We start from the raw sequence: 27583 nt of genomic DNA on the forward strand, positions 1-27583 counted from the left end.
TAAACCGGCCGGTTTAAGTGCGATCAGCTGGTCTCTGGAATACACAATCCGATCATTCCGCTGTTCTGCAAATGAGAAATGTCCGAATGTAAATATTTCCAGTGCTAAAAACCAGAATGAAACTTTCTCCACCAACATATTAGAGAGGGTGCAGCTTCGACGTGTTACCATGAAAGAGAAAAAAATACAACAAATAACGTAAGTTAGAAAAGTTAGAAAACTAGTCGGAGCGGCTGTAAAAGGCTGCATGCACGGCCAGTGCATGTGCACAAAATTATTATTACAATGATTAATAAACCATATTACAATGATTAATAAACCAATTGATTGGAATCAAATGACCTTGCCTGGTGTCTCAGGAGGACAAGCTAGAAGATGATAGGTGAAGCCAGGTAGATGGAAGAGCTGGGATGAAGTAAGAAGCTGGGAGGTGAAGACTAGAACAGGCAAATTACTGGAGAAAAAGGAATCTGATAGGAAAGGAGAGTGGACCATGGGGAAAAAAGGGAAGAGGTGACAGACTGGTGAGGAGAAGAGGTAAAAGGTCTCCTTTCCTAGGACCAAGAAGGTATGGATAAGGGAAGCACAGGAGCACTTATGCGACTGCTTTGAATTGGTGGACTGGATTGTGTTCAGGGATTCATCTTCGAATCTGGATGAGTATGTCGCAGATCTTACCAATTTCATTAAAACCTGTGTGGATGAATGTGTGCCTATGAAAACTTGGTGTACATTCCCAAACCAAAAGGCATGGATGAACCAGGAGATATTTTTTTCTGCTGAGGGCTAGATCTGTGGCATTTAAGTCTGGTGACCCAGGTCTGTACAAAAAAGTGAGGTATGACTTGCAGAGGGCTATCAAGGGCAAAGTGACAAAACCAAGTGAAGTTGGAAGCGACATTGGATGCACAACAACTCTGACAGGGTTTGCAAGACATTACTTCCTACAAAACGAAACCTAATAGCATGAAAGGCAGTGATACTTCACCACCAGATGAGCTTAACTCCTTCCTGCTTTGAAAGGGAGAACATAACTACAGGTGTGAAGATCCCTGCTGCATCTGGTGACACTGTGATTTTTGTCTCAGAGGCCGATGTTAGGCTGTTTAGGACATGTTATATATTAGAAAATGTTAGGGCATTTTCAACCTCTCACTACTACAATCGGAAGTTCCCAGCTGCTTCAAAAAGGCAACAATTATACCAGTGCCCAAAAAGCTGCCTTAATAACTATCACCGAGTAGCACTCACATCTATGGTGATGAAATGCTGTGAGATGTTGGTCATGGCTAGAGTGAACTCCTGCCTTAGCAAGGACCTGGACCCATTGCAACTTACCCGTCACCACAATAAGTCCACGGCGGATGCAATTTCAATGGCTCTTCACGCAGCCTTAGACCACTTAGATAATGCAAACACCTACAGTATGTTAGAATACTGTTCATTGACTGTAGCTCAGCATTTAACACCATCAATCCCACAATCCTGATCGATAAGTTACAGAGCCTAGGCCTCAGTACCTCCTTCTGCAGTTGGATCCTGCTTCCTAACCAGAAGCGAGGGATCTGTGCAGATTGATGATAATATCTCCTCCCCGCTGATGATCAGTACTGCTGCGTTTCAGAGGTGTGTGCTTAGCCCACTGCTCCACACTCTCTATACCCTTGATGGTATGGCTAGGTATAACTCAAATATCATCTATGAAGTTGCTGATGATGCAGCCATTGTTGATAGAATCTTAGATGGAGAGGGGAGGGCATACAGAAGCAAGCTATGCCAGCTGATATAGCTAATTGTGGACTTCAGGAAAGATAAGACGAGGGAACGTTAACCAATCCTCATAGAGGAATCAGAGGAGAAGAGAGAGAGCAATTTAAATTTCCTGGGTGTCAAGATCTCTGAGGATCTAACTTGGATGCAGCTATAAAGAAGGCAATACAATGGTTATATTTCATTTGGAGTTTGAAAAGATTTGATTTGTTAACTAAAACACCAAATTTTTATGGATGTACTGTGGAGAGAACTGTGACAGGCTGCATCACTGTTTGGTACGGGTGGGAGAGCCTCCTGCACAGGACCAAAGGAAGCTGCAGAAAGTGGTAAAATTAGTCAGCCCCATTCTAGTATCAGCCTCTGTATTACCCAAGAGATCTTCAAGGAGTTGTGCCTCAGAAAGGCAACATCCATTATTAATTTTTAATATATATTTCTGTTTTGCACTATTCTTAATCTATTCAATATAAATATATATACTTATTGTAATCTATTCATTGATGTTTTCTTTTCTTTTATCATCTGTTGCATTGAACTATTGCTGCTGAGTTAAAGTTCACGACACCTGCCGGTGATAATAAACCTGATTCTGATTCTATCAGATTCCTTCCTTTCCTGCCCTTTTCCTTTCCATTGATCACCTCCCCACATCTGACTGCATTCCCCCCTCTTCCACGCACTTGACTTCACCTATCATCTTATAGCTTGTGCACCTGCCTTCCCTCACCTTCTAATTCTGGCATTTACCCCTTTCCTTTACAGTCCTGATGAAGGGTCTTGTCCTGAAATGGTAACTGTTTATTCATTTCCATAGATGCTGTCTGACCTGCTGATTTCCTGCAGCATTTTGTGTGTATTGCTCTGGATTTGCTGCATCTGCAGAATCTCTTGTTTATTCCTTCACCATTTCCTTTTCTCACATTATATATTCCTCCAACTCCTGTCTGCAAGTGACCTACATTTATCTTAACATGGCTGTTTTGTAAAAAAAAAAGTTCATTAATTTCATTCGATGTATAGATTCAACAATTTCTGGATATTTATCAGGACCAAAAAATATGGGGATAGTGACAGTAGATGATAATCCATGAGCTTGATGAATGGGATTGAAAGCTCAAGGGACTGATTGGCTTGTTCCTGATTCTATTTCTTATGGTCTTTGGTCTTGTTTTAGGTTACAGAGATAGCTGCAGTCCCCAGTGGTGGAGCCTAGTATTACTGTAATTCTCTAGCATGATTAATGATCATAAAAGAAAAATAATATCTCTTCAGCTTTGCAGATTTAATGGCAAAACCTTTTCAATAAAACCAATCAAAATATTGATATTCTAAAACCATTTAAACTGATTAATTCACAAATATTTAATTATACAATAGCCCTACAGAAATAAATTCTGAATCAGAAATTGCAGTGAATTTGATGTAGTCAATCTCTGGAAATAAAGGTGACAGCAACATACTTCGCATTTCCTTTAAAATTGATTAGGATGATGTTTCTCAATTGTGTTTAATCCATCAGTTCTATTAATTGTTTGAAATTACTTTATAGCAATCACTGAATTAACAATATTGCAATGTTCCCTTCTTACCCCAGTAATTATGTTTGAAAGTGCTGGAATTGCCATGGTAGTTTGTCTTTGTTTTTATGGGAAATGAAAATGTCAGATTGACAGAAATACAACAGCTGCAAGCTGAAAAGGAATTACTGTAATAGCATGGGGCTGGCCAGTGAAGGTCAGAAAGCTGTACTGTGGCACCAGAAGAAGAGAGTGTGAGAATTTATGACATGTATTTTACTGTTCCTTTTTTCTATGAGGAGAGAATGAATAGGCTGATGTATTCTTGGAGCAAAGGTGACAGAGGTGGGATATCACTGAAGTATACAAAATTATAGAAGGCATAAAGAGGCTAGAGAGTAGAAAACTTCTCCATAACAGCTATAAAAAGCTAGACAATATAGGTTTAGAATAAAGGCCAGAGGTTTAGAATATTTTCACTATCTACATGGATGGTGATGGTGGAAGTAAGTATCAGTGTGAGCACTTTAATTGCCTAGGCATAGAAGGCTACTGACCAAGTTCCAGCAAGTAGAAATGGTTTTCATAGGTAACTGATGATCAGCTGAAGGGCATCTTTGCTGTAGGACTGACTCTGAAGAGAATCTTCCTTTGGAAGCACAAGAAAGTCTTTTAGATGCTGGAAATCCAAAGCAGCACACAAAATGCTGAAGGAATTCAGCAGGTCAGGCAGCATCTATGGAAGTGAATAGATGGTTGCCGTTTCAGGCCGAGACCATTCTTCAGTACTACTTTGAGAACAGTTCAGTTTTGTTGAAGGGGTGAAAGACTTGTCTTATTCTGCAGCTGAAGTTACATGAAGTTGGAGTTGTGTGGTAGATTTCAGTAAGACTTAGAAATTTAACTTTATTTTGTTAGTGACCATTATGAGTTATTACACAGAAATGAATTTTGACATTTGGCATAGACAGACAAAAAGAGGGTATTGGTAAGTCAAAATGATGTCCAAGGGCTAAATGCTCAGCCCGCTGCTGATGCATAACATACTGCTAGATCCACCTCAAACAATCACCAAGTTGGCTGATGACACAACAGTGGTTGGCCTCATCAACAATGATGATGAGATGGTATACAGAGAGGATATAGAGCAGCTTGTAGAATGGTGTGAGCACGACAAATTGTCTTAATGTCGACAAGACTAAAGAGATGATTGTGGACTTTAGGAAGGTGGAGGCTGACCATTGCTCACTGCACAACTTTTGTGAAGAGAGTTAGGATCACCAGGCTTCTGGGAGTAGATGATCACTTGTGTTTCCTCAATGCCACCTCTTTCATCTAGAAAGAACAGAAGTGTCTCCACTTCCTAAGGAGATTGAGGCAAGCAAGACTTTCTCCTTCTTCCACCCCCAACCAGCTGCATCACCATTTGATATGGGAATTGCAAGACATCTGACTGCAAGACCCTGCAAAGGATTGCAAAGACTGCTAAGAGTATCATCAAGGTCTCACATCTGTGCATCCGAGATATTTATTGGGACTGCTGGAATGTATAGTTCCTTTTTTTAATTTGTTGTTATATTACTTTATGTATTGTGTGTGAGTTATATGTACTGTGTTGTGCACCTTTGTCTGCAGGAATGTTGTCTTGTTTGGTGTTATACATGTGTATGGTTGAATGACTATGAACTTGAATTTGACGCCCTTCATTATTCTGTGTTCAGAGGAAGAAAAACAGCCTGGTCAATCTCTTCCTGTAACTCTTGAGACTTGAATACCTACTCTGTGACTGGATCTTAGACTTCTTGATGGAAAGACCTCAGTCACTCTGAGTTGACAGCAATATCTCAGCATCTAACATGCTGAGCACTGGGTCAGGGTTGTATGCTCAGTCTGCTACCGACTCACGACTGCACTGCCAGACCCAGCTCAAGCCCAAGCCATATCATAGAGTTTAAATTTCATTTATTATCAAAGTATACAACTCTGAAGTTCTTCTTTTCCATGTAGCTATAAAACCTAGAAAGAAAAGAAAGGCAGCATGACCACTAACCCCCAAATCCTCCTTCCCTGCACAAAAATGGAGCAGAAGCGGCAACCGGGGGGGGGGGGGGGGCGTTGCGGGTTCTAACTAAAATTGATCAAATATTGAAAGGCTTAGATAGAGTGGATGTGGGGGGATGTTTGCTAAAGTAAATGAGTCTAGGACTAGTGGACACAGCTTCAGAATAGAGGGACATCCATTTAGAACAGAGTTAAGGAGGAATTTCTTTAGCCAGAGGATGGTGAATGCGTGGAATTCATTGCCACAGATGACTGTGGTTGTAAAGTCATGGGGTATATTTAAAGTAGAGATTGATAGGTTCTTGATTAGTGAGGGTGCCAAAGTTTATGGGAAGAAGACTTGAAATTGGGGTTGAGAGGGATTAGACATCAACCATGATGGAATGTTGGTGCAGACTCGATGGGCAGTTTGGCCTAATTCTCTTACTATATGTCTTGAGGTCTTATGGCCTTAACCCCGAAGTCGCTCCTCCCATGCACATAACCGACAAAGTCAGAACAGTCATATCAACCCCACAATCCTTCTTCCCGCACAAAAAAAACAAGAAAGATGGATGAAAAATGCAACATATGAAGAACTGTCAGACTGAAAAAAAAGTCTATAGTCCAAATCGATATCCAAAATGCAGAACCACGTAACATTCTCTGGACATAGTGATGGGCTCTCCTTCTCCGGTAGCAGAATGATCAAAAGGCAGGCAGTCTTTTATGCATTTGCCTTGATGTTTTAATCTCCCTTGTTGCTTTAATCGGCACACAGTGAAATCTTAATTGGCGAAATAGAATCAAATACCAGTGTGCGCAGTCCTGCAGCCTGCTCACTACGAGGTTTGTGCACGTAGCCTCTGTCTTGCAGACTCCTCTTGGAGACTGCAGAGAGCTGGGACACCCAAATGATCTCCTAACTTCTACATTTGCCTCAATGTTTCAATCTCTCTCATTGTTTTAATTGGAGAAATAGAGTCGAACATCAGCTGGCACCCATCCAGTTTGCCTGTCAACGAACACAACGCCAGAAGAACTCAGCAGGTCAGGCAGCATCCGTGAGAAAAGAGTTATTCCAAGAGCTAATACAAGGGGGCATAGTTTTTAGGTGATTGGTGGAATGTATAGGGCAGATATCAGAAGTAGGTATTTTTACACAGGGAATGGTGAGTACATGGAACATCCTGCCAAGGTGGTGGTAGAGACAGATAACTTAGGGACATATAAGAAATTCTTAAATAGGTACATGTTTCCTCGTAGAAAAATGGAATGCTGTATAGGACAGAAGGCTTGAATTGATCTTTGAGTCAGCACAACATCGTAGATTGAAGCGCCTATTCTTTTGTAGTGTTCTCTGTTACTTTTCTCTCTTCCTGTGCAAGTAAAATAGCTTATTTTGAGGATTGATATATACAGAATCTCCTTGGGTCATGAAAGACCTCATTTATGCAACTCCAACTTAATACAGTTTCTTCCACATACGTTAAAAAATTTAAAGCCAGTAATAATAATGAAACGTTTTACATTATTCATTAATAACTGGATGTAGTACATATTCCATTACTTTAATTATGGTTAGTATTAGGGTGATTATTCAATGAAATGGAACAATTACAATAAATGTATATGCAACAATATATGAGTTACTATAGAAAATAAAGATTTCTGACTTGCTGAAAAATTAGCTCATAGACACTTTGGTAGAACCCTTTGGTAACCCAGGGACTATCTGTATTTTCTTTTTGTCACTGCCCATTTATTGTCAGCCCATTAAAGAACCAATGTGGAATGAACAGGTATGATAATTGAACTTTTGTCAATGAAGTCTTTATCCTTCCTCCTCTCTGTGCTTATTCAAGTGGTTTAGATGTGCTATTTTAAAATGGTGTTATTTTTTCCAAGACCTCTGTAGTCATGAAGTTTAATTGACATAACTGTCCTATTCGTCCAGATATACTACACTTGGATTTCCTTTCATCTTAGCTGATGTTTTGCGATTATTTAATCTTCCCAAAGGAATGTGTCCCTACTTGTCTGAGTTACTAGGTTACAATCTACTGCTTTTAAGACTCTGCTAAAAGCCATCATTTGAGCTTATAAGTTAATTAATGCAATCTCAACATCTTTCCATATGCATTTATTTTCTCTGACCACATTAGTGTGGCCACTGGTAGTAATAAATTATGTACTTAATATTATTGTGAAATAAATGCTTATTGTCCCATATATGAGTTCATAAACTAAGTTTATGCATTTTACTACATTGTACCCAAAAATCCAGAAAATTGTATTTATTTCTGCCTTAAAGTGACTACACGCCTCTCTGGAATGACTTGAAGCCATAAAATACACCATATAAGTTTTTCATTCATTTGTTTTTTTTTACTTTTCAAATGATCAGAGTTCTACTCTAATATACAGTTGGTGAAATTGCTAGATTAGTATTGACTAGATTCAATCAAATGAGAATGACCCTATTAGGTTATATGCATGGAAGGATCACAGAAAAGTTTCAGCTATGCAGATCTCTTTTGGTAGATTTTATGATGGAGAGCAGAGGGTAGCTAGCAGAAGCACTTGCTTCTTGTTTTAATTTTAATAGGAAGTCCTAAATGTCCCTTTGCCTCACAATGAGAAGCTGATTTCAATCACATCAATTGAAGATGATTCAGATTGGTGCTACAGGAAAAGTAAAATGAACCATTTGATTGTTTTTTATAAATGTTAAGCAGTTTGTTTCATATTTACATGTAAACAAAGGAAATATAAATGTCATTAGTGATGGACTTTTTGCAACTATCACGGACAGAAAGAAGAGGTTGAAATGCAAAGCCTCACTGAAAGTGCAGTTTGTGATGAAGAAATAAATTGTTGGGAAATTAATTTGTTTTTTTTATTATCACTCTTCAGGTAACTACACTTGTGAATACAAGTAGCAAAGGCCCATCAAGTAAAAAGAAAGGTCGCTCTAAGAAAGCACATGTATTAGCTGCTTCTGTGGAGCAGGCAACTCAGAACTTTCTAGAAAAGGGTGACCAGATTGCAAAAGAGAGTCAGGATCTGAAGGAAGAACTGCTGGTGGCTGTTGAAGATGTACGAAAACAAGGTTTGTATTCTTTGATTTAACACGCATACACAAATACTGTATAGGCATACAAAATGCATTGGATTTCATGCTGTTGACTTTGCTTCATATTTTAAAGAAGAAAAAGTTTTGATTTCCATTTTTGCAAATTAACATCTGCAGGACATAATTGATACTTGTCAATGTGGTTCGTTTTCATGGAGATATATAGGGAAAGTTAATTGTACCTCAACTGTTAGATACACCACAAGCCTGTGTACTTATCCCCCTGCTCTACTCACTTTATACTTATTGGAGGCTAAGTACACCTCCAATACCATATTTAAGTTTGCTGATGTCACCACTGTTGTTGGCAAAATCAAAAATGGTATTGAATCAGCATATAGGAGGGAGATTGAAAATCTGTCCATATGGTGACACAACAACAACCTCTCATTCAATGTTGGCAAAATGAAGGAGCTGATTATTGACTGCAGGAGGCAGAAAATGGAGGTCCATAAGTCAATCTCATCAGGGGATCAGAGCTGGATAGAGTCAGTAACTTTAAATTCCTTGGGATATAATTTCACCCAAGTGCCATTACAAAAGGCACGACAGCACCTCAGCATAGAAGTTTGTGAAGATTCGGTATGTCATCTAAAACTTTGAAAACACCTGTAGACGCATGGTGGAGAGTATACTGACTAGTTGCATCGCAACATGGCATGAAGACACCACTGCCCTTGAGTGGAAAAGCCTACAAAAGTCCATCAAAGGTAATGCCCTCCCCATCACTGAGCACATCAACAAGAAGTGTTGTCACAGGAAAGCAGCATCCATTATCAAAGTCCTCTGCCATCTGGGCCAGGCTCTCTTCTTACTGCTGCCATCAGGAAGGAGGTACATGAGCCTTATGTCTCACACCACCAGATTTAGGAAATTACTGCTCCTGAACCAGAGTAGATATTTTCACTCAATCCAGCAGAAACCTATGAACTCACTTTCAAGGACTCTACAACTCATGTTCTCAATATTATTTATTACTTATCTATATTATTATTTTTCTGTCTGTATTTGCACAATTTGTTGTCTTTTGCACATTGGTTATTTGTCTGTCTTTGTAGTTTTTCATTGATCTTTTTGTGTTTCTTTGTATTTATTGTGAATGCCCTTAAGAAAATGACTTTTAGAGGAGTAAGTATATCTTATATGTGTACTTTGATACTAAATTTACTTTGAACTTCGTAGTTATTCACACTGTTTTATGCATTAAATGAGTGCAAGTAGTTCTGTGTTCTGTTTCCATAACACATTTGATAAATTACGAAGTACTATTAGCATTACATGGACTGAATTGGTTATAACACAATCACGAACTAGCACCACGTGTATAGGAATAAAATTGTTCTGCACACAGCATAGCAACCATCATCTGCTTTGTAAACTGTGCTGCCAATTTATTTAGATTTTGTGCTTTTTTATACCATCTCATTTCAAACTTGTGCAATGGGTATCAAAGGTGTTAAGAATATCTGTAAGAAGAGGTCTGGTAATTGTGCTGATGGTGATAAGAAGAAAAACTATTACTTCTGAGCAAAATCCAGAGGTAAAAACACTTCATGCTAAAACCAACAAAAGGATATGTTATTATTCTAGCTATTGGCTTAAGGAATGTACAATTCATATTATAAGAGATAATGCTTGAAAGACAAAAGGATGTTGCATTTTTGGAATAAATATAAGTGTAGGCAAAATTATATGGTCAAGGTCGAAGGGGATAGAGGAGACTAAGAGTCTGCTGAGTGTGGATTAAGGGACAAACTAGAAAGTATTCTGGGACAAAATTTTTGACAAAAAGAGAGAATTGGCAGTCTGATGAAGGGTCTCTGACTGAAATGTCGATAGTGTACTTTTTTTCAACACTGGCCTGTTGAGTTCCTCTAGAATTTTGTGTGTGTTACTTGACCATCTAAAAATAGTTGAAAAGAAAATTTGTAAACCTTGATGGCGATGTGAAGCCTTTCAATTTCAGTAGTGGCAGGTCTGTAGAATTTAAGAATTAATGGCCTGCAGAGTGTAAAATTATCTGAAGAAGCTGCGAGTGCATGAGTGTAGGCAAAAAGAAATCCCTTTGATTATAATTAAGGAGGAGTGTTACACTCTGGATCAAATATTTAAATTCAATTAAACAGGCTAATATATATATATTGGAAAAGGTTGTACTCTAGGACCTCTATATAGTTTCATTGCAGCAAAGGACGGATTGATTTTAGGAGTAAAAGCTGGTGGAGGCTTGAAGTTTATGCCCATGATTGTGTATTACTTAGCCAATCCTCCTTGAAAGGTTTGATCAAGTCAAGTCAAGGTGTCTGTTTCCAATCGAGCAATATAACAGGACAGTTTCTTTCCTGCTCCAGTTTTTAAAATTTTGAGCGTGTTTTCAAAAGCTATTGTGAGAAGAAGAATATTGACTTTAATGTTTGTATTATAGACAATGCACACAATCTTCACCTGCAATTTCAGAGCTGTTGGAACATATAAAAAAATCAATTTTTGCCTTCTAACACTACCTCCATCCTACAACTGCCTGATCAAGGAGTATTCACAGTATTCAAGGCCTAATATTGGATGCACAAATTCAAAAATGTGATGGTAAGCAAGAACAAACCCATTGCTACAGATCTTTGGAAAAGCTTAAACATCAAGCGTGCTTTAGACATTATTTTAAATGCCTGTGTAATGCCACAAATAATTACTTGCATGGAGTATGGCATAAACTTCTTACAGATCTTAGGTTTTATTTCAGAGCCTTTGAACCTGCGAAGGAGCTTCACAAATTATATCACAGAATGTGGCCTTGGCTAAGCAATTTGGATTTGAGAAGATGGAAGACAAGGATGTGGGAACAGTTGCTAGAGTCAGAGTCAGAGAAATTTATAACAGGATACAGGCCTTTGGGCCCAGCTTGTCCATGCTGAATATAGTACCCACACAGCTAGTCCCAATTTCTTGCATTCAACCCATGTCCCTCTAATCTCCATCCCTTCATGTACCTGTACAACTACTCTTTTTAATGATATCTGCCTCAAACACTTTCTCTGATAGCTCATTTCATATACTTGCCACTCTCTGTGTGGAAAAAGGTTGCCCCAAACCTATGACCCCTAGTTTTGGACTCCCTTACCCTGGTGGAAAGACTGTTACCCTCCACCTTAACTATGCCTCTCATAATTTTAAACATTTCTATTTAGGTCATTCCTCATTCTCCTATGATCCAAGGAATAAAGACCCAGCCTGGCCAATCTCTCCCTGTAAGTTAGGCCCTCTAGTCCTGACAACATACTTATAGATCTTTTCAGCACTCTTTCCAATGTAACCACGTCTTTCCTATAACAGAGTGACCAAAATTGTACACAGTACTCCTAGTCTGGCCTCACCAATGAATATATACAATTGCAACAGAATGTCACAACTCTCATACTCAATGCCATGACTATGAAGGCTAGCACATAAACCACATTTTTCACTAGTCTGTCTACCCTTCAACTTGTACTCCTAGATCTATCTGTTCCAATACATTGCATTGTTGACCTATCATTCATAGTATAAGTCAGACACTGTTTGACTTCTAAGATGCGTCACTTCACACTTAAATGTATTGAAACCAGTTTGCCATTCCTTGGCCATTTTCCTAACTGATCAATATCTCCCTGTAATCTATAATAACCTTCATGATGAACAGCACCTCATAATTTCATGTCATCTGAAACTTTACTGATACAGCATTCTGTATCCACATCCAAATTATTTATATAAATAACAAATTACAAGGGTCCCTGCATCGACCCCTGTGGCAAACCATTGGTTGTCGTCTTCCATTCTACGAAACAGCTTTCAACTACCATTCTTTGTTTTCTACCTTTAAACCTGTTTTTGAATTTATCCAACTAATTTCCATGGGACTTAACTTCCAGATCAGCTTACCTTATAGGACCTTGTCAAAAGCCTTGCTGAAGTCCAAATAGACAAAAGCCTGTGCCCCGTCCTCATCTGTCTTTCTGGTTAGCTCTTCAAAAAATGCTAAAAAAATTACCCAACATAACTTCTCATGCACAAAGCCATGCTGACTCCTGCTCTTCAGACTCTGTCTATCCAAATACTATTGGATCCTGCCCATCAGATTCACTCCAGTAAATTCCCCGCTAGTGATATCATGCAACCTAGCCTGTAGTTCCATTGCTGGTCCTTGCTACCCCCTTTAAACAATGGAGCTACATTAGTCAGCTCTCAGTCTCCAGGAACTTCATTAATGGATAACAAAGAAGCAACTTACTTTTCTAGCCTCCCACAAAGTTGGACCCTGGATGTTCAAAGTATGTTTATCATCAAAGGGTATATAAATTATACAATCTTAAGATTTATTTGCTCACAGGTAGTCTCAGAGCAAGAAGCCCGAAAGAACCCAATTGAAGAAAAAAACAAAAGTAAAAATATAAGATCAACAGCTGATACAAGCAGAAAGAAAAGAAAACACAAGTTGTGCAAACAATTGAAGGCAACAGCAGCAACAACAGTAATCCGAACCAAAAATTGAATCCTTAGATCCGAAAACCGGAGAAGCCTGGAGTAAGTCCAAAGCTTTGCTTATCAGTTCATCACTTTAGTGGGCACAGAGCACAAAGCCAGAGCAGTCTTCGTAGCCTCAGCGCCATAGGAAGGGAGGACTGACCATCGTGGAGAATGAATGAAATTGGCTCTTGCCCATGACCCTGACACTCTGTCTTTTCAGTCTATCTGGACTGGGAATTAAATTGACCAAATAGTGGAACAGCAAAAGACTCTAGCGCCCTGGAGAGAGGAGTGAACGTCACGGAGAGCAAGCAAAATTGGATCTCACCTCCAATCTGGGTCAGCATTTAAATTGTCTGAACAGTGTATCATACCTTGTTCTAGGACCCAGGCTCCGGGCCTAGACCACTCCGCCCAGCAACTTGCTCCAGGCTCAGATATCACCGCCCAGCATAAAGACACTCTTTAGTTCTTCGAATCAGCTTGGCACACAGAGCGATTTAACATTCCACCTGGATCAGTTGTAGGTGCACCGAATCTCCTCTGCCTGGGCCCCGACTTCTCCTTTCGGTGCCCAGAGCAATTCAACCTTGTACCTGGGCCAGTTGTACAGGCCTGGGAGCTCCATCTGCAATGATTCTGCAACACATCATTTTGGCTCATCCCCTGAACTTGCCTCACCATCGCTCGCCCCTTCACTGTTTGCAGTGACAATTTAACACAATTTATCTCAGAAAAGATGTTTCTAGTCAGATTTCTAGACTTCTTGACTACGAGAAAGCTGTTGCACATATTCACTAGTGCCACCTCTACCTAATGCACTGTAAGGCTGCAAGTACCTCCTTCTTCATAATATGAATATTCTCCAAAACATTTCCACTTGTTTCCTATCTCTTAAACAACTATTATTTTCTTTACATTAAACACCATAAAGTGTTTGTTAAAAATCCCACATATCTCCTGTGGCTTGAGACGCAGATGGCTCTGCTGATATCTAAGGGGAGCACTTCTCTCCCTAGGTACCCCTTTAATGTTAATAGAGCTATTTACTCTTTATATTACTATCAAACCTCTTGGGAGTTTCCTTCAACCCACCTGACAGACTATCTCATACCCTCTTGATTTCTGTTTTTCCATAGATGAAAGCTTTCTATCAAAGCTCTGCAACAGCTGTTTTCTAAGACTACAGTAGCTTTTTAAGGTCACATGGTTGATGTTCATGAAACGATGCCTCAAGAGCTTGCCTCTTCTTTTGTCTTCCACCTTGCAAGTAATTGAGAAGCAACTATGTTGGCTTGAAAACACTGATTATAATGTCAAGCACAACAGAAAACTAAACCATTCTGCAAAATCTGCTCTTCCATCCTATTATCAGCTGTTACCTCAAAAAGGAAGGTTTGCAGAGCAAAATACACTCCTACTTCAAACCTCAAAACGTCAAAGAAGAAAAAAGAGAAGGAGCCACATCTGTCTACACTGGTGTCTCATTTTTTATTGACAGATCATTAGAAAGAGGTAACATAGAGTTAGAAGGTGTTGAATCTTTGTAGATAGAGCTAAGGAATTGCAAGGGTAGAAAGGTCCTGATGGGAGTTGTATACAAACCCCCAAACAGCAGTAAGGATGTGGTCCACAAATTAAAATGGAAGATAGAAAATGCATGCCAAAAGGGCAATATTGCAATATTCATGGGAGACTTTAATATACAGGTAGATTGGGAAACTCTGGTTGGTCCTGGATTCTTAGGAGGGAGGATTTCTAGAGTGCCTGCCAAGTGACTTTTAAGAGCCGCTTTTGCTTGAGCCTACTAGGGAATCAGCTATTCTGGATTCTGGATTGCAATGAACCAGAATTGATAAGAGACCTTAAGGGGAAAGTGATCAGAATATGATTGAAATTACCCTGAAATCTGAGAAAGTGAAGCTAAAGTCAGATGTATCGTTATTACAAAGGCGTAAAGGGAATTACAGAGACATGAGAGAGGAGTTGGCCAGAATTGATTGGAAAGGAACACTGGCCAGCATGACGGCAGAGCAGCAATGGTTGGAATTTCTGGAAGCAATTTGGAAGACACAGGATATATACAACACAAAGAGGAAGAAGTATTCTAAAGGAAAGATGACACAACCATGGCTAACAAGAGGTCTAAGCCAGCATAAAAGCCAAACAGAGAGCATATGATAGTGCAAAAATTAGTGGGAAGTTGGAGGAATTGGGAAGCTTTTAAAAACCAACAGAAAGCAACTAAAAAAAGTAATTAAGAAGGTAAAGACAGAATAGGCAAGTAAGCCAAACAATAATATTAAATAGGATACCAGAAGTTTCTTCAGATACAGAAATGTAAAAAAAAGATGCAAGAGTGGATATCGGACCACTGAAGGGTGATACTGGAGGGGTAGTAGTGGGGACAAGGAAATGGTGGATGAACTGAACAAGTATTTTGCATCAGTGTTCACTGTGGAAGAACGAGCAGTATGGTGGAAATTCCAGGTGTCGGGGCCATGAAGTGTGTGAAGTCACCATTACTAGAGAGGAAGTTCTTCGGAAATGGCAAGGTCTGAAGGTAAATAAGTCACGTGGACCAGATGGTGTACACCCCAGGTTTTTGAAAGAGGTGACAGAAGAGATTGTGGAGGCATTAGTGATGATCTTGCAAGAATCGCAAGTTTCTGGAATGGTTCTGGAAGACTGGAAAATTGTAAATGTCACTTCACTTTAAGAAAGGAGGAAGGCAGCAAAAGGGAAATTATAGATCAGTTAGCCTGACCTCAGTGGTTGGGAAGATATTGGAGTTGATTGTTAAGGATGAGGTTTCGGGGTACTTGGAAGTACATGATAAAATAGGTTGTAGTCAGCATAGTTTCCTTCAGGGAAAATCTTGCCTGTTGGAATTCTAAGGATAAATAAAAAACAGTATAGACAAGGGATGTGTACTTGGCTTTTCAGAAGGCTTTTGACAAGGTGCCACATGTGAGGCTGCTTAACAAGCTATGAGCCCATGGTATTACAGAAAAGATTCTAACATGGATAAAACAGTAGCTGATTGGCAGGAGGCAAAGAGTGGGTATAAAGGGAGCCTTTTCCATTTGGCTGCTGGTAACTAGTAGTGTTCCACAAGGGTCTGTATTGGGACCGATTAATTTTAGGTTATATGCCAATTATTTTGTTGATGGGGTTGTTGGCTTTGTTGCAAAGTTTGTATACAATATGAAGATAGGTGGAGAAGAAGGTAGGTTTGAGGAAGTCAGCATCAGAATCAGGTTTATTATCACCGGCATGTGACATGAAATTTGTTAAGTTAGCAGCAGCAGTTCAATGCAATACATAATATAGAAGAAAAAAAAATAAATAAGTAAATCAATTGTGTAGTGTAGGCCTCCATTAGTCTCGATAGACCATGGATTTTCACCTTGGAAAGTTTCCAGGGCAAGCCTGGGCAAGGATTTTTTTTTATGGAAGACCAGCAGTTGCCCAAGCTGCAAGTCTCCCCTCTCCATGCCACCAGTGTTGTCCAAGGGAAGTGCATTAGGACCTATATAGCTTGGCACTGGTGTCGTTGCAGAGTGATGTGTGGTTAAGTGCCTTGCTCAAGGACACACACGCAAGCCTCAGCCAAGGCTTGAACTAGCGACCTTCAGATAACCAGATGAACACCTTAACCACTTGGCCACATGCCAACACAAGTAAATCAATTACAGTATACATATATTGAATAGGTTAAGAATCGTGCAAAAAACAGAAATACTTTATATTTTAAAAAGTGAGGTAGTGTCCAAGGGTTCAATGTTCATTTAGGAATGGAATGGCAAAGGGGAAGAAGCTGTTCTTGAATCGCTGAGTGTGTGCCTTTAGGCTTCTATACCTCCTACCTGATGGTAACAGTGAGAAGAAGGCATGCTCTGGGTGCTGGATAACGGCTCTGCCTTTCTGAGACACCACTTTTTGAAGATGTCCTGGGTACTTTGTAGGCTAGTATCCAAGATGGAGCTGACTAAATTTACACCCTTGGCAGCTTCTTTCGATCCTGTGCAGTAGCCCCCCCCCCCCCCCCCCCCCTCCGTACCAGACAGTGATACAGCCTGTCAGAATGCTTGCCACAGTACATCTATGGAAGTTTTTGAGTGTAGTTGTTGACATATTAAATCTCTTCAAACTCCTAATAAAGTACAAGGGGTGATTGATAAGTTCGTGGCCTAAGGTAGAAGGAGTCAATTTTAGAAAACCTAACACATTTATTTTTCAACATAGTCCTCTCCCACATTTATACACTTAGTCCAGTGGTCATGGAGCATGCGGATCTTGGACCTCCAGAAAGTGTCCACAGCATGGGTGATTGATAAGTTTGTGGCCTACAGTAGAAGGAGATGAGTTATACAGCTCTCGTTATGTGCACATGCAGGTCAACTCTTTGAGTGATTATGCAGAAAGTTTGAAGTTAATAACTCATCTTCTACCTTAGGCCACAAACTTATCAATCACTCCAATGTGTTATTAACTATTGCCTTCTTTGTAACTGTATCCCTATGTTGGGACCAGGTTAGAACCTCAGAGATCTTGACACCCAGGAACTTGAAACTGCTCACTCTCTTTGATCACTCTGTGAGGATTGGTATGTGTTCCTTTGTCTTATCATTCCTGAAGTCTGCAATCAGTTCTTTCGTCTTACTGACGTTGAGTGCCAGGTTGTTGCTGCGACACCACTCCACTAGTTGGCATATCTCACTCTTATATGCCCGCTCATCACCACCTGAGATTCTACCAACAAAGGTTGTATCATCAGCAAAGTTATAGATGGTATTTGAGCTGTGCCTAGCCACACGGTCATGGTTATGTAGGGAATAGAGCAGTGGGCTAAACACACACGCTTAAGGTGCACCAGTGTTGATTATCAGCGAGGTGGAGATGTTATCACCAATCCGCACAGATTGTGGTCTTCTGGTTAGGAAGTCAAGGATCCAATTGCAGAGGGAGGTACAGAGGCCCAGGTTCTGCAACTTTTCAATCAGGATTGTGGGAATGATGGCATTAAATGCTGAGCTATAGTTGATAAGCAGCATCCTGACACAGGCGTTTGTGTTGTCCAGGTGGTCTAAAGCCGCATAGAGAGCTATTGAGATTGCATCTGTCAGTGACCTATTGTTGTGATAGGCAAATTGCAATGGGTCCAGTTCCTTGCTGAGGCAGGAGTTCATTCTAGTCATGACCAACCTCTCAAAGCATTTCATCACTGTAGATGTGAGTGCTACCAGGCAATAGTCATTAAGGCAGCTCATTATTCTTCTTGGGCACTAGTATAATTGTTGCCTATTTGAAGCATGTGGAAACTTTCGCTCATAACAGTGAGAGGTTGAAAATGTCCTTGAATACTCCTGCTAGTTGATTGGCACTGGTTTTCAGAGCCTTACCAGGTACTCCATCAGGACCTTCTGCCTTGCAAGGGTTCACTCTCTTTAAAGACAGCCTCACATCGACCTCTGAGTCAGAGATCACAGAGTCATCAGGTGCAGCAGGGATCTTCACAGCTGTAGTTGTACAGTAAGTCCCTGGGTTAAGAACATCTGACTTATGGACAATTTGTACTTACGAGTGGACTGCCATAAAGCCTATTATATTAAAAATTTCAGTGCTGGTGATGCATCAAAGAAAAGGAGAACGATCATGATTGAAAATAAAGTGGAAATAATAAAGCGATTGGAAAGAGGTGAAATGCCATCGGTCATTGGAAAAGCATTAGGCTACAGTCGATCAACGTTCAGAACAATTTTAAAGGATAAAATGAGAATAATGGAGCATGTGAAAGGCCCTGCACTGATGAAAGCTATAATTATTACTAAGCAATGCAGTGGTTTAATTATTGAAATGGAAAGGCTATTGATAATTTGGTTAGGCGATCAAAATTGGTGTAATATGCCTATTAGCCTTACTTTAGTGCAAGAAAAGGCTCAAAGCCTTTTCAATGATTTAAAAACTGCACGTGCAGTAAGTGAAGGTGATTGTAATGAAGAATCTGTTGTGAGTAGGGGTTGGTTCAATCTGAGGGCAAGTTTACATAATATTAAAATGCAAGGTGAAGCAGCGAGTGCTGATGTAAATGCTGAAAGTGATTTTCCTGAAATGTTGAAAAAAGTTATTGAGGAGGGAGGTTATTTGCCAGACCAAATATTTAATGTAGATGAGACTGGCTTATTTTGGAAAAAAATGCCTGAAAAGAATTACATTTCGAAAGAGGAAAAAAGTGCACCGGGGCATAAGGCATCAAAGGATAGGCTAATGTTATTGTTTGGGGGTAACGCATCCGGGGATTTCAAGCTCGAGCCTTTGCTTGTGTGTCGCTCTCTAAATCCGAGGACACTTCGCTGTATCATTAAGGTATAGAAAGGTGAAATATATACTATATACTAAGACAAACATTTGACTAACTGACGTTAAATAAGAACTGTATGTACCTTTTCTGACTTACCTACAAATTCAACTTAAAGACAGACTTAGGAACAGATCTCGTTCGTAACCCAGGGACTGCCTGTATTCTCCCTTTCAAAGTGGGCATAGAAGGCATTGAGTTCATCTGGCACACCTCAGGGGTGTGTGCTTAGCCCACTGCTCTACGCTTCATCTACCCATGACTGTGTGGCTAGGCATAGCTCAAATACCATCTATAAATTTGCTGACGATACAACCATTGCTGGTAGAATCTCAGTTAGTGACGAGAGGGCGTACAGGTGCAAGACATGCTAACTAGTGGAGTGGTGTCGCAGCAATAATCTGGCACTCAATGTCAGTAAGACGAAAAAGCTGATTGTAGACTTCTGCAAGGGTAAGATGAAGGAACACATTCTAATCCTCATAGAGGGATCAGAAGTGGAGAGAGTGAACAGTTTTAAGTTCTTTGGTGTCAAGATCTCTGAGGATCTAATCTGGTCCCAACATATCGATGCAGTTACAAAGGAGACAAGACTACAGCTATATTTTATTAGGAGTTTGAAGAGGTTTGGTATGTCAACAAATACACTCAAAAACTTCTATAGTTGTGCTGTGGAAAGCATTCTGCCAAACTGCACCACTGTCTGGTATGGGGGGGGGGGGGTGGAGCTGGCTACTGCACAGAATCGAAAGAAGCTGCAGAGGGTTGTAATCTAGTCAGCTCCATCTTGGGTACTAACCTACAAAGTACCCAGGACATCTTCAAGGAGCGGTGTCTCAGAAAGGCAGAGCCATTATTATTATTATCATTGTTATACTTTATTGTCACCAAACAATTGATACTAGAGCATACAATCATCACAGTGATATTTGTTTCTGCACTTTGTGCTCCCTGAAATACAAATCAAAGTAAATATAATAAAAATTTAAATTATAAATCATAATTAGAAAAATAGAAAAGGGAAAGTAAGGTAGTGCAAGTCAGGTCCAGATATTTGGAAGGTACGGCAGATCTGGGTCAGGATCTGTTCAGCAGTCTTATCACAGTTGGAAAGAAGCTGTATGAGATTTCATGCTCCTGAACCTTCTCCTGGAGAAGGTTATTAAGGACCTCCAGCACCCAGGGCATGCCCTTTTCTCACTTACCATCAGGCAGGAGGTACCGAAACCTGAAGGCACACATTCAGCGATTCAGGAACATCTTCTTCCCCTCTGCCATCCGATTCCTAAACGGACATTGAACCCTTGGACACTAGCTCACTTTTAAAAATATAGAGTATTTCTGTTTTTTGCATGATTTTTAATCAATTCAATATACGTATACTGTCATTAATTTACTTATTTATTATTATTATATTTTTTCTTCTATATTATGTATTGCATTGAACTTCTGTTGCTAAGTTAACAAATTTCACGTCACATACTGGTGATAGTAAACCTGATTCTGATTCTGAAAATCCAACTACGCAACAACTACTGATTCTTCTTTGTCTATCCTGCTTGCTGTTTCTTTAAAGAATTCCAATGGATTTGACAGGCAATATCTTCCCTTAAAGAAACCCTGCTGACTACGAGCAATTTTATTGTGTGCTTCCATGTCCCTTACGATTCTCCTTGACCTTGTCTGCTAGGGAACCTCATGATGTGTTTTAGCTCTAATGATTTCTTTCTTTTACATTTCTTATACTTGATAAGTACCCCATGTGTTCCTTCCTAGCAATACTTGATATGCTCCTCCTTTTTTCTTAACTAAGGCCTGAATATCCCTTGAAAACCAAGATTGCCTAAATCTGTTACCTTTGCCTTTTATTCTGATTTTATTTCACAGTATTTTTAACATTAAATGAGCAAAAATTAAACTTTAAAATGCAAACTCTGAGTTTCTGCAGAATATTTAGATATATACTCAAGCCAATCCAGGTATTTAATGATAAGTTAATGAGTGAAGTGGACTTGAAATTATTGTTGGAATGTCATACTTTAATCATAATTCTATTCTCATATGAATTTGTTGCATGATTTGTGGAAAAAATATTGAATGCACCATTAGCTTTACTCTAAATTCTGGCCCAATTGTAAAACTGAGAAGAAGGTAAGTTTTCATGATGTGTGCAAACTTGAATTAAAGTATTGCTCCAAGAAAGCATTTCATTTGTTACTATTACATTTCTACTTTTTCTCAACAGGAGAATCAATGAGAATTGCATCAGCGGAGTTTGCAGAAGATCCTTGTTCTTCTGTTAAGCGTGGAACCATGGTTCGGGCAGCTCGTGCTTTGCTATCTGGGGTAACCCGTCTGCTCATCCTGGCTGACATGGCAGATGTCATGAGGCTTTTAACTCATTTGAAAATTGTAAGATATTACTTACTATTCAATTTAGAGATCAGCTGATCAGATTTTAGAAAATTAACATATAGATATATTATTGAAATTAATGGTTGATAAGGTGAAAACAATTACTTTGGTTTTCTTTTCCAATTAATTTCTTACTTCAGTTGTTGGTAAGTTGATGGAGAAGATCCTGAGAGGCAGGATTTATGAACATTTGGAGAGGCGTAATCTGATTAGGTATCTAATTATGAATCTGATTAGGATCTTGGCGATTGTAGGGATGACTTACAGTGGACTGTAAAGCTTAAGCATATAGGCATTAATAAAGAGGGTGTACTGGAGTTTTTGGAAAGCATCAAGTTGGATAAATCACCAGGACTGGACGAGATATACCCTTGGCTACTGTCGGAGGCAAGGGAGGAGATTGCTGAGCCTCTGGCAATGATCTTTGTATCATCAATGAGGACAGGATAAATTCTGGAGGAATTGAGGGTTGCAGATGTTGTTTCCTTATTCAAGAAAGGGAGTACAGATAGCCGAGGAAATTACAGACCAGTGAGTCTTACTTCAGTGGTTGGTAAATTGATGGAGAAGATCCTGAGAGGCAGGAGTTATGAACATTTGGAGAGGCGTAATCTGATTAGGAATAATCAGCATGGCTTTGTCAAAGGCAGGTCGTGCCTTATGAGCCTGATTGAATTTTTTGAGGATGTGACTAAACACATTGATGAAGGTAGAGCAGTAGATGTAGTGTCTATGGATTTAAGCAAGGCATTTGATAAGGTACCTCATGCAAGGGTTATTGAGAAAATAAGGAGGCATGGGATCCAAGGGGACCTTGCTTTGTGGATCCACAATCAGCTTGCCCTCAGAAGCCAAAGAGTGGTTTTAGATGGGTCATATTCTGCATGGAAGTTGGTGACCAGTGGTGTGCCTCAAGGATCTGTTCTGGCACCCCTTCTCTTCGTGATGAGGAAGTGGAGAGATAGGTTAGTAAATTTGCTGATAATACAAAGGTTGGGTGTGTTGTGGATAGTGTGGAGGGCTATGAGAGGTTACAGTGGGACATCAATAGGATGCAAATCTGGCTGAGAAGTGGTAGATGGACTTCAACCCGGAGATGGAGGTGGTTAATTTTGGTAGGTCAAATATGATGCAGAATACAGTATTAATGGTAAGACTCTTGGTAGTGTGGAGGATCAGAGGGATCTTGGGGTCTGAGTCCATAGGACACTCAAAGCTGCTGTGCAGGTTCACTGTGTGGTTAAGAAGGCATACGATGTATTGGCCTTCATCAACTGTGGGATTGAGTTCAAGAGCCAAGAGGTAATGTTACAGCTACATAGGAACCTGGTCAGACCCCACTTGGAGTACTGTGCTCAATTCTGGTCACCTCACTATAGGAAGGATGTGGAAACTATAGAGAAAGGATGCAGAGAAGATTTACAAAGGATGTTGGCTGGATTGGGGAGCATTCCCTATGTGAATAGGTTACGTGAACTTGGCTTTTTCTCCTTGAGTGACAGGACGAGAGGTGACCTGATAGAGGTGTATAAGATGATAAGAGGCATTGATTATGTGGATAGTCAGAGGCTTTTTCCCAGGGCTGAAATGGCTAGCACAAGAGGGCACAGTTTTAATGTGCTTGGAAGTAGGTACAGAGGAGAGGTCAGGGGTTAAGTTTTCTTCGCAGAGAGTGGTGAGTGCATGGAATGACTGCCGGCAGCAGTAGTGGAGGTGGATATATTATGGTCTTTTAAGAGACTCTTGGATAGGTACGTGGAGCTTAGAAAAGTGAGGGCTACAGGTAACCCTAAGTAATTTCTAAAGTACATTAGTTCGACACAGCATTGTGGGCTGAAGGGCCTGTATTGTGCTGTAGGTTTTCTATGTTCTGCGAACATGAGAAAATATGCAGATGCTGGAAACTCAAGCAACACACACACAATGCTGGTGGAACACAGCAGGCCAGGCAGCATCTGTAGGAAGAAGTACCGTCGACGCTTCGGGCTGAGACCCTTCATCAGGACTTGGGGTCTCAGCCAGAAGCATCGACTGCATTTCTTCCTATAGATGCTGCCTGGCCTTCTGCGTTCCACCAGAGTTTTGTATGTGTTGCTTTCTATGTTCTGTCTTCTCATTGAAGAGTGTATTTATACAGAAAAATCATAAATTCCATTTTGGTCTCCATGAAGTTTGATTAACTTGTGTTGAAATATTGAGGTATAACTCTTTGGTTAAAATCTGCAGTTTTAAAAATGTAATACAATTTTGGAAATGAATTGTAATGTATCTTCCTAACCCCATAGGTGGAGGAATCTCTGGATGCTGTTAAGAATGCAACCAATGAGCAAGATCTGGCAAGCCGCTTCAAGGAATTTGGGAAAGAAATGGTTAAGCTTAATTATGTGGCTGCTAGAAGACAGCAGGTAAGACAAAAACCTTTATACTCACTTTGTAAGTTATGCAGCTTTGACACAAAATGGTAAAATCTGAATAGTTTTGATCAAGCTAGACAAAACTAATTAGCTTGAAAAAGAAACTTCATTAATGCATCAAATGAGTTAATGACGAATCGATGTTAGTTCTGCTTTTACAAATTACAGGACAGGAAGAGGCCATTTGACTAAACATCCCTCCCATCTTCTTATGTAACTGTATCACCATGGGTTTGTGCTCTTTCTCCCCACTCTGTTTACCTGGCTTCTCCTTGGAAACATCTGCATGAGGCTCTTGCTTTTGTAGAGAATTCTACATTCTAATCTTGTTCTGAGTAAAGCAATTTCTCAATTTTCTTTTAGTTATTTGTGACTTTCTCATATTGGAGACCACTTCATTTTTCAATAACAGGACAGATTTTCACCTTCAAGCAATGGTCTAATACTGTCATGCGATACTGATACTGTCTGTTGTGATCATTCATATATAATCACAGTATTATTCAATGAAAATAATTACTAAAATCTTAAGGCACTTAGAAGAGTGTACGAGTCCCTTACCTTATATTGATTGAGGCAGAAATACAAGAAAAAAAGAATTCTTGCCAGAAAAATTAGGTCATTTGAGAACACTAGAGAGGGGATTTATGAGAAACTTACACATCCTGATGAATATAATTATGAGGAGGTATTATGAATATTGCATGATGATTTACTCAGTGTGGAGACTGGCAATTTGCAAGGTGTGACAAGGAAACCCTACTTTTGTTCTGACTGTGAAGAGGGTAAGTGAGAGCAGATGGGTAATGTGGGCAAAACGTGATTTAGTGCTCTGTTAACAATGATGGAGGAGAAGCCATAAGTTAATGAAACATGTAGTATATCTTAAAAGTACTGTTGTGGAAAGATGAAGAAATGGGCTGATGGAATGGAAACATGGTGCAGTGCGGTGTAGTTAAAATAGCTGATGGAGTTGGTGGGCTTCTAATGGACAGTGATAGAAACTTGTGCTTGAGATGGAGGTAGAAATATCAGAAAAGATAAGGAAAGAAGGGATCATGCAGAACTAAGTGCAAGGTGGAAATTGGTAGGAAAGGTAATGAAGCTTTCAAGTTCTTTACGTGTACATGGAACATTTCAGGAACAGTTTCTAACCCTCAACCATCAGGCTCTTGAGCCAAAGGGAGATAACTTCATTCAACTTCACTCATTCCATCATTGAAATTTTCCAAACCCAATGGACTCTCAAGAACTGTTCATGTCATGTTCTCAATATTTATTGCTTATTTATTTATTGTTATCATTTCTTACTTTTTATATTTGCACAGTTTGTTGTCTTCTGCACTCCAGTTGAATGTTCAAGATGGGCAATTTTTCGTTAATTCTGTTATGGTCATGATTCTATAGCTTTATTGAGTATGCCCACAAAAAATGAAAGGGTTGTATATGGTGACATATATGTACGTTACTAATTTACTTCAAACTTTGAAAAAGCAAGAATACAGTTAATGTAATAGAAGGAGATTTGAAACTAAAAGCCTGACTAGAACTGGAAAAAAGATTGTTCTATATATCCAACTCAGATTTGGCCAAATGCAGGTATATGTTTATTGGGCTGAATGGCCTGTTTCTAAATGGAGAGACTGTGGGAAAGAAGTGTTAGATTCACCTTGGAGCAAGATAAATGTTTGGCATAACATCATGGGCGGATGGGCCTGTACAGTACAGTACTGTTCTGTGTTTCTCTACAGACAACTTTACAACAAAGTGCTGCTATTGCTTCATCTGTGTGCGTATGCATGTGCGTGTGTGGAGGGAAGGATGTGTTTGTATTTGGAATTTTTCTGAAGGTGTTCAGCCTATTGTCTATGGGAATCACAGTACCCATTGAACAAAAGTCTTTACAAGCCATCCTTTATAAATTTGCTAAAAAGTCAGATCTTTAACACTGCACGTCAGAAAGACACGTCATGTTTTTTCAGAAGATTGGGAAGTTTATATAAAAAAAGTGTAAAAAGATAATAGCAGGAAATTAGATTGAGAGAGTAAACTATCTAAAGCTATGAAAATAGTTTGTACAGGTATACATGAAATGAACAGTTAAAGTGAATGTCATTTCTTTAGAGGTGAAGGTGAGAAACTAAAAGTGGGAAATACAGAAGTAGTGAAAACTTAGTGCAAATATTTTTATATCTGTTCCTGTAGACACTAAACCACCTCAACAATAGAAAATTGGGGGCAAGATGGACAGATGAATACAAAGCAGTCATAATCATTAGGGAAAACATGCTAACATGACAACCTGCTGACATGTACTTTGCATCAGTGGGCTGCATCTTAAATTTTTAAAGAAGTAGCTACAGAGATAATGGATAGAGTCGTGATCTTCCCAAAGAAGCAGTCCCAGAAGTTCAGGACACCATAAATGTAATGGCAGCTCTTTGTCTTGCAATGTTGGACTTCTCTGAAGTCCTCTGGCAGAGTACAACCATTGTGTCATTTCTCAGAATTTTAACTGAGTAATCTCTCTAATGTACCTGCTATAGTTTCAATTTTGTATGGATTCAACAACTATATTTTTGGTAAATGAAGATATTTGAATTGATGGAGTTAATTTAAAAGAATGTAAATAAACACTTCCTAATGTATAAATATATTTATTTATTGTGTTTAAAATGTAATAATGTATTTCATAGTTAATTTTGAATGGTTAAAGTTGTTTGGAACAGTGGGTTCATTGTAATTCAAAGTGTATCTGTTGGACTTACAAGTAGAAGTTCAGACCTCATCAATTTAGGTTCAATGAGAGGAAGCTTAACAGTTTGGTGAGATTTCCCAATGATATTCTGGTCTTTCTTTGTCTTGCATGTTTCCGATTGCAGGAGTTGAAAGATCTCCACTGCAGGGATGAAATGGCAGCTGCTCGAGGTGCTTTGAAGAAGAATGCTACAATGTTGTACACCGCTTCCCAGGCATTCCTCCGACATCCTGATGTAGCTGCCACCAGAGCCAACCGAGATTATGTCTTCAAACAAGTACAAGAGGCTATTGCTGGAATTTCAAATGCAGCCCAGTCTACTTCAATGGCTGATGACAAACATGGGCAGGTTGGGATTGGGGAACTTGCTGCAGCTTTGAATGAATTTGATGTGAGTACCCATGACATTATCTGCTTCATTTTTGTGGCACAGTTGGCCAGTTGCTATTTGAAAACACTGGGGGCAGATTTTCATCCTCACTGACAAGGCATACAATTTTCTGCTCTTAATGCAATGTGTTCAGTTTTCAGTCCTTTTATAGCAATGAAATGAGAATATTGTAGGTTTTCTGAAAGCTTGTCCGTCCAATAATGATCACTTTTACCAATGCTAGCTATCGATGTCTACATTTTCAAAAAGCTGCATAAAATATATTTTTTTCTGCT

The 27583-nt window shown here is 39.5% G+C and overlaps 1 protein-coding gene across 1 annotated transcript in view; it reads left to right on the plus strand.

Annotated features, from left to right (window-relative positions):
- The window catches only part of LOC140725868 (catenin alpha-2-like), a 212821-nt gene that overhangs the window by 133165 nt on the left and 52073 nt on the right, over positions 1–27583 (plus strand). Inside the window, exons 3-6 of the mRNA XM_073041813.1 lie at positions 8247–8442; positions 21576–21742; positions 24031–24150; positions 27042–27308. Coding sequence (XP_072897914.1) covers positions 8247–8442; positions 21576–21742; positions 24031–24150; positions 27042–27308 — 750 coding nt within the window. The remainder of the gene's footprint in view (positions 1–8246; positions 8443–21575; positions 21743–24030; positions 24151–27041; positions 27309–27583) is intronic.

Source organism: Hemitrygon akajei, chromosome 4 (genome assembly GCF_048418815.1).
Source record: "Hemitrygon akajei chromosome 4, sHemAka1.3, whole genome shotgun sequence".
NCBI lineage: Eukaryota > Metazoa > Chordata > Chondrichthyes > Myliobatiformes > Dasyatidae > Hemitrygon > Hemitrygon akajei.